Source organism: Apium graveolens, chromosome 3, assembly GCF_009905375.1.
Source record: "Apium graveolens cultivar Ventura chromosome 3, ASM990537v1, whole genome shotgun sequence".
NCBI classification, from domain to species: Eukaryota; Viridiplantae; Streptophyta; class Magnoliopsida; order Apiales; family Apiaceae; genus Apium; species Apium graveolens.
The window spans coordinates 83107665-83116752 of NC_133649.1; the positions used below are offsets into that span (position 1 = coordinate 83107665).

Genomic DNA, 9088 nt, shown 5'->3' on the forward strand with positions numbered 1-9088 from the left:
TACAGGATGACAATGAGTACATGCCATGTTTAGAACTATATTATGATCCAATTTTGGGTATATTACATTTTTTGTTTTGTTTTCAAGCCCTAACTAACATCCCATAATTAGCAGTAATTCATTTGAACTTTAATTTTAATTATTTGGAAATCCTTGTTCCATCACTAATTCGGTCATTGATCACTGCACTTGAGATAAAAAGTAAAACTGCGGTTGGAATTCAGATTCTACAGGCTACAGCTATTAATTAATGTATCTACTGTAAGGAATGTGTGGGTGTACATGTAATTATAACCTCTAACATGTCTCCTAATGTTTTGGTCTCACAGGACCCTGATCATTAACAAACGAGAAGCAGTTGACAACTAAATAAACCCAAATGATATAGCTAAGATTTAACAGTGTAGTTACAGCTCATAACTTGAGGCAACGTGCGTACTTCCATTTAATACACTTAATTAGCACCTTTGATTGGTACCCATATTTTGTTGATTCAATATTACAGGAAACTTTTGTGACAAGTAATTTAGCAGGGACGGAGGAGTAACCCAGATAGATACAGTAATTAAATTAGGTCAGCTTCCCGTGCGGCGGCGTTCAGATTTGCACCGCTAGTAATATCTTCATCTTGTACACAGAATTTTCCAATATGCTACTGTTCTAGTACATAGTATTCTAGTGAATAAATTGATGGGTACACAAAGTGTTGAAAGCATTTGAGCAGTCTCAGTATTCCTGTGCCTATAATAGCTAATTCGTACATACTTTTCTCTTGATTTATAAAACAATACTAGGCCAAAGTACATGTATGCCAGGGATTTTAGAGTCCCTAGAAAAAAAATGTTGCCTTTTATCATCAATGTTAGAGTTGCAAATTCAAGTTCAAATTAGGTTCCATCACTTTAAATCTTTTATAAGTTTGACATGTAGTGGAATTCTGAGTTTAAACAAAACCGTAGGTTTGACATTTCAATCAAATAATATTAATGAATATTATTCAAATTTTTAAAAAATTGCTCAAGTTGAATAACAAAAAGTTTAGTCGTTACAAATAAGGTGTAAAAGTGTCGAATCATTTGATGAGTACTTGAATTGGGTTAGAACTTGATAAGGTGGATTTTGATATGTTATAAACTTCTAGTCCGAATACATTCGATGATATTAGAAAACAATAATGTTGAGTGTAATAAAATGGTAAGTAGTCGAGTCTTAGTGGGAGACTCGGAGAAGAATATGAATTCATGGGCTGTCAAGTTGGGAGTATATGTGCAAGTGTAGCATATACACACCCTACATAAAATTTGTCCATATACACACGCCCATGTCAAACCCCGTTTGGTTCACACATTATCAACACAAGATTTGCTTGCTCTCATATTGTCTTCATCTAACTGATGTATCTCCTTCCGGATCAAACACCCTTCACTCATCCCCATCTCCTGTGCCCACCCCCATTCTTGGTAAAATGTTATACATAAAAAAAAAAATTAAAAAAAAGTCGGTGCAAGTTTGGACATGGGAGGGAGCATATTTCTGTGGGCATTTATATTTCTGGGGGCATTTATTTTATGTAGTAAAAGGGGGAAAAACGAGCGTTGGGAGTATAAAATCAAATTTAATACTACTACCACTACTAGTGCAGGAGATTGTTTGTGCAGAGAGCAGAGTCTTAAATTTGCTCAACAAAGCTCACAGGCAGGAAGGAGGAGATGCTAAAAAGATGAAACCGTGATAATTACTACTACTACTACTACCACACGCGGTTTTAAGTCTTACAGTCTGGACTAGGACTACTGTAGTTACCACCAGAGGTACTTTGTGAAACCAAGAGAATTCCCACGTGGGAGCACCCCCACTTCATTAACTTGCACTGTTAGTTGCTGCTCCCTTCCCCTCATTGGCCGGAGTCATTTTTCCCGTAGATCAGATATTGTAATTCGTATTACTTGTACCAAAATTTCAAGATTGTATTCGAAAATACTCAAAATTTGATTATGTGATATTATTATATTTGACTCGATGTGTTTTTCTTATTGATAAAGATTTGATAATGAAAACTCTTGTTATAAATCCGAGTAGTCTATCCCTACCTCCGGTTCCCCACTTTAAACCTGATTCTAGTTCCCGTCTCATTTTTATCCGGGATTATATATTACATCCCGTCCCTTATTTAAACGGGGAACATTGATCTTCACTGGAGCAGCGGGGATATATTATTTACACCAAAATTTTTATTAAACAACTTTTTCATGCAAGATATATAAAAAATGTAGTAAACCCAAATATTATACTGCAAATTATAATAATTTTGTATTTTCACCACATGAAATTCTTATATAAAATTAAAGTACATTTGTAGTACTTCATATATGCATTATATTTTGAAAAGATTTGTATTTATAAAATATTTTTAATAACATAAAAAATGCAAATTGTCTTCTACCATTGCAATTTTTTTGTACATGAATAACAACATATAAATATTTGTAAAATAAAATTGGGTCGGGATGGGGACCGGCTGGGTATATATATATATATGTTCCCCGATATTTTTCTAAAATTGCACCGTTCTTATATATATATGTATGTTCCCTGATATTTTTCTGAAATTGCTCCATTCTTCGGCATGTATTCGACGAATTCCCACCATTTTTGGTGCAGGAGTCGAGGCGGGATCTAGAGGACCGAGGTCAATGCACATCGGTACTTGCCCCAGTATATACTCCCTCTGTCCCATTAAATTCTATACGTTACTTTTCGGCACGTTTTTCAATGCTCATTTAAAACATAATTCCACAATATTTTTTTTTTAAAAAAAATTCTGAAAAAAAGTTTCATGTTTAAACTTTTATTCAAAAAAAAAAAGTTTGAAAAAAACATTACGGAACTATATTTTATAGAGGTCTCGAAATACGTGCAAACAGTGCATGTATAGAACTCCACGGGACGGAGGGAGTAGTGATCTAGGTCCAGTGTTTTTTATTACTCCATCCATTTATTTTTACTTACATAACCTAGTGCAGATATACATATTTTTAAAATTTACCTTTTGGTTAATTTGACTGCAAAAAATTAAACAATACAAATAAATTAGGACGGAATATATAAAATAAAACAACTACTACATCCAATAGAGTTCTATTAAAAAATTTATTTCTAAACACAATATATAAGAATTTTTTATTGTCAGCTAATATATAAGAGGATTTTTAAATGGTTAGCTAAAATTTGTCGAACATATAAGGTGTTGTACTCCAACTATATTAGCTATAATGCATAATTATACTTTAAAAATAATATTTTATACTCCCTCCGTCTCGACATGTACTTTAATATTCTTATTAAATGTAGTTGCATAATTTTTTTTTAATTTTTTTTCTTTTAAATAAAAATATAATATTCAAACTTTTATAAGAAAAAAAAAATTTTAAAATAAATTACGGAAGCATACTTTACCACTGTCTTAAAATGCGTGTCAAATATGTGAAAAAAACTGTAAAGAAATGAAGGAGACGGAGGTAATAATTATTATGAAAATAAAATGAGAGATGAAAGCATATATTTGTACTTGGATAGAGAAGGAAAGAGGAAGAGAAATAAGAAATGATGAGTTTGGGGTATTTTAAAGGATATGTATATTTCATCTATGATTCAAGAAATTGAAAAATAACAGGATAGCTATAATGATAGATGGTTGGAGGGACAATTTTCTAGTGGATAGTAAAATTTTCATGTGGGTTGGAGATGCTCCAAGTAATATAAATTCAGATATAATCTGTATTTTTTGTACTTCCAAATTTTACCTTTACAATTTGCTAGTGTTTTTCGAAATTACATTTTATTATTCTGATAAAGTGAGTACATACTATCGCACTTTTCATGCATGCTTCTCTCGGCCCGGAAGATATATCCTTCTATCGGCCCGGAAGATATATCAACCGAAAAGCTAGACAGCTAGGACTTGAGGGTGTATAGTACAGTTTATGTATGCAAAGTTAATGATACACCTGAAATTACCGGTCTGCTCATGAAAGCACGGTAAGAATGCAGTTGCCACTGCACAACTACTTCTGTCTTGTTCTTTTCAGGCTTTCACTTACTACGAGTACTGTTTGTACAATGATCCGCACTCCTGTCTTTCCATTCAATTATACTTGCACTTTTACCTCATTCAAACCTTCTTTTAGTTTAGCCTACCTCATGTTCTCTACTGAGTAACTAATTACTCTGGTTTCCATTATAAAAAAACTTGGAATTAACATTATTAACTACACATTCACAACCACAATCACATATTTAACATTTTTCACAATTCACACTGTAAAGTATGACCGAGGAATATTGTATTGATAATTTTTTGAAGATTAATCGAATTGCACGCAAAATAACCCGGAACCGGATAAAACCAAAGAAGCGAACAAGGTGGCCAAACGGGACATACATTTGGAACAACCAAGGAAAATAATATGATTGACACAAATGTTATTAATATGCACAGTAAACAAATTGCTACTCTTTTGATTACAGTAATAATTAAATATATCACTCCTCTCTTTCTATGTTCAGGCATTTGCTAACAATCACTACTATAAACTGAAGAATCCAACTTAAACAAACATATATGCTTCATTAATGCAACACGAACATCCTCAATATTACTATTTCCACGTCTTACCGCCGAATGATTCGACTTAACAATTGACCCGGGTGAACTCGCTTCCGGTATTGACTCAGTTGAAGCTACCACTTTAATATTGCTGGTTAACAACTCATTCCCCACCAGTTGGTTCAAAACCACTGAGTCAGTCACCGAGTTCTTCTTTTTGTGTTGCATTGCAACTCGTACGATCTCCGTAACCATTGAGTTTGCTAATCTCCGAATGCCCCGTGCTCCTCCCGATATTATCGAAGGGGTAAATACGTCTTTTTGGTGATTCTTTCTCCCGTGTTTGGCGGAAACACTAGCGATTGTAGACAAATAAACCGACTCCGGACTCTGATTCTTGACTCGGCCGAGTGGATCACCGAGTAACAACACATCTTTCACATCCACTAACATTACGTGTTTAAATTTTCGTCTGAGTCGACCAAGTAATAACGTATAACAAGCCCACCTTCTCAAACTTAAAGGAACGTGGTCCATAAACCCAGCCAACGAGTTTTCCGGGTCAAGCTCGTCAACTTCAAACCCAACAACTGAGCCATAACTCAACTGAGTCAACTCGGTCTCATTTTCCCCAGTAAAATTCCCACTACGAATTTTCCTCCCCCATATTGTCTCCACACTCCCTTTCATCTTCTCACTCGATTTCACAAACTGAGTCGCATCAAAACTCGCTTGCGACTCAGTACTCTCATTCGATTCCTTAAACCGAGTAATGAGTTCAAGAAACGAGTCATTCTCTTGCCGTACAACATAATTATAAACATTCGACTTACCCGAAGGAAATACAAACAATAAATCCGATCTCGAGGTGAGCGAAGACCGAAGCCCGAGTCTCAAAAATAATTCAAGCTCATCAACAGACACAGAGTCCATTACATGACAAATAATCAAACTATTCATTGCTCTACTCCCTCTAGTATACAATCTCCCCATCCCCTGGAACGCATGCACAGTCTGAATGGGCCTGGGTTTGGGCTTGTACAATTTGATAGAAGTGAGCTGGCGGCGGTTGAAAGTGGAGGGAGTAGCAGTGGGCTCGAAAGTGGAAAGAGTGAACAAAAGTAAAGAGAAGAAAACAAGCAAAGCACAGATAGAGATAGTGGACTGGGCTTTAGAGACAAGATGGACAGAACTAGTTCGGCGGAGAAGAGTGTTGAATGTGATAGAGGGCTTTAATTTTTTGGTATTAATTTCATCATCTTCTTCTTCCTCAGGGAAGAAAATGAGAAAAAAGCCCATTCCCCAGATCTTGGTGGTGGTGGAAAGTAGAAGATGAATGTATGTATGTATGTGTGTATAGGTTATATCAGCAGTTTTGTTTGGTTGGTAGTTCGAACATTAGCTGGACACCTCCGTTGAGTGTGTGTGTGTGCGTGTGTTTTTATTACATGGTGATGGAGTTGAATATATTTGGCATGGTGTTGTAATTGTTGTGCTGGCTCTCCCCTTCCTCTTTCTTTTTATTGCCCCCCTCCCCATCGTGCGCTTAACTTAAGGTTACTTGTCTTGCTGCTACTGTTTTTATTATTATTATTATTATTATTATTATTATTATTATTATTATTATTATTATTATTAAAAATAAAAACTAGTATTATTCAAAAGAGTTACCTGATTATTAATGATTAGAATAATAAAAAATATATTCTTATCTCCTTTCAGAAAATAAGGTAATTTAGTCAAGAAGAATGTTAAGGAATTTAAATATTATATTTCAAAAAAATTCTAATACACACCTAACTTCAAAATTGAATAATATTATTATTTTTAAATTATTGATATGATTGTTTCGGTGATTATATTGGTTTATATGTTTTTCTAACATCTATATTATATTATAATAGACAAAATATTAAAAATTTGATAATATGTCGGTCAGTACATACTGAAATTAATTAATTAACCTTATTTAATTATTCTAATTTTAACTATTGGGTCGATCAATTCCAATTCTAATTGATATTAGAGTCAACTTCCGCTATCGCTTTACTAATTTCAATTATAATTTATATCGAACTCTATATGATTATAATTTATATTAAATCAACTTCTTTTATCAATTTATATTTTAATTCATATCGAGTTCAATCCTATTCTAATTCGTTATTTCGGGTTAAATTAAATTTAAACAAAACTAAATATAATTATTAATATTTAATTGATATATCATATGAATCGGGTTAAGATAAAATAATAATACTATCCATCCTCCTAAAAAAATATACTAATGAACTTGGATAAATAAAAATATATATATTATTTATCCAGGATAAAAAAAATACATTATAAAATTGATTCAGACTAACACAAAACTAAAATAAAAATACAATTCGACCAACAAAAATAAAATCATTCATACTAATTATTTAGTCTAAAACAAAATTATCTTATTGATCCGAATTTTAAAAAAAATAAAACTAGACAAAAAATAATTAGTTTGATTTGGTCGGTGTATTGGGCATCGGGCTAAAATAAAATAATGTAAAATACTGATCCGAGATAAATCAAATTAATATCAGATTAAGTATGATTCGTATCCTATTGATGCGAACTAAAAAATCAAATTTTAATTATAACATAAATATTATATTTTTAAAATACACATAGAATTATCAATAAAACTATATCGTTGAATCAGTAATATTGTTTTTTTCAAATATCTTTTATAAAATTATAATTAATCGATTAAGTAATCACCATGTTAAAATAATATTTTTGAAGGTCCGAATAATTGAGACATTATATTTTTACCCTCAATAAAAAATAATTTTGTTATAATAACATTTCCCCCCTTAACAATGCTATCACTTTAAATAAGTTTAAATCTTCAAAAAAGTTATGAACATATATGTCTACTGATATAATTATTATGAAGTTATATCATTTAAAATTTTAAATGAACAAAATTAAGAATTGAATTCAAATTTTTTAAAAAATATATATAATATTAAAAAATATATGTGCGATCCGTGCAGTGCACGAGTTTTAAGCTATTAACTTATAAATTTCAATAAATTACATATTTTTTAAGTAATTTTTGAATTAAGTGTAAATAGAATACCAAATCAACGATCCTCAACGTTTGAAGATAAGATAAGTTATTTTACCGCTGCGTAATCGTCTCATGACACATGTTATTTCTTTTTTTAATAATCATTTGACATTTTTGCACTCAATTCGAAGTGTTCAATTTTTTTATGAATAAATATATAACTTTAACTTTTATTTATAAAAAAAAATAATTTTTAATATGCGATAAATATATTTGATATCTGTGTAAAAAGATCAAGAGATAATTAAAATAAAATAGAGGGAGTGTCTTATTTGAAAATGTTAAAAATAACGAAAGATTGTGAATTTACTTATCTTACCAAAGATTAAGGATCAATTAAGGATCAATTAAGAAGTAATAATTAGGTAGGATCACAATCATTGATTTGCATTTAATGTTATGTGTACTTATGTCTCTTTATGCTTCCTTTATGCAGTTTCCTTGTTGTTTCGACGGTAAATTCAAAGTTAAATTTTGAAAATTTTAATTTGTGATTTTAAAATTATTACGACTTAATCTATCAAATAGTAATATATGGCTGAAAAAAATAGTAACAAATATGTACTCCCTCGTCTCTCTTATTTGTTTACATTTTTTTTGAATATACTTACCAATTGTTTATATTTCAAATTTTTTAAAAAATAAGAATTTTTTTTATAATTTTTAAAATAACTAAATCTAATACTTCTCTCTACTATAACTACTTTATACATATAATATTAATGAGTCTCACTACTTTACTCGCATTTTTAAGTTTTCATTACTATTTTATTATTATTTTTAAACTCCGTGTGTAATATAAATATAAATATTTGGAGGGACGAATAGAGTATTTATTTAGACACACGGATGAAATAAATGCAAAACATCAAAGTGAGGGGGAGGTAGTTAAAAATAAATTAAAACATAAAACACAACACAATATGAAAAATGTGAAACTCATAAAGAAAAAAGGGGTGATGATAAATAAATAGGTTCAGAAAAGGTGTCGGTGGTGCAAAACGGATAGGCGCCTATTAATTATTGTATTTATGTGAAGGAGAAAGGTTTTAGTAATTTTGTAAGACGAATAAAATTTGAAAGGGAAGTTCGAAGGACTTATTATTATTTGTAGGGTTGTGTATATAATAATAATAATACGCGCGTATTGATTCGAGAATGATTGGAATGAAGAAGAAATGCGGTTATTCTCCCACTAGCGATCAAAAAATGAAATATGGGAGAGTAGGCAGCGCACAATTCACACTACCATCACGTATCTTGATCTTATTCTTCCATTTTCTATGGTCGGTAGTTCATCAATGCCGGACGTGCCCCTGTTTTCTTACTGTCTCCCTGCTTATTAATCTTTCCAATTTTTTTATATTACA

At 31.3% G+C, this 9088-nt stretch overlaps 1 protein-coding gene across 1 annotated transcript; it reads right to left on the bottom strand.

The window, feature by feature from the left end:
• Positions 1 to 4450: 4450 nt before the first annotated feature.
• LOC141712522 (uncharacterized) lies at positions 4451 to 6112 on the bottom strand. The gene has a single exon (XM_074515492.1). The coding sequence runs from the start codon at positions 5903 to 5905 to the stop codon at positions 4574 to 4576; it is 1332 nt and encodes a 443-aa protein (XP_074371593.1). The 5' UTR covers positions 5906 to 6112; the 3' UTR covers positions 4451 to 4573.
• Between the last annotated feature and the right edge of the window lie 2976 nt (positions 6113 to 9088).

Bases quoted from the DNA above. Each gene is read 5' to 3' on its own strand.
- LOC141712522 (XM_074515492.1), bottom strand. From the start codon at position 5,905: ATGGGCTTTTTTCTCATTTTCTTCCCTGAGGAAGAAGAAGATGATGAA.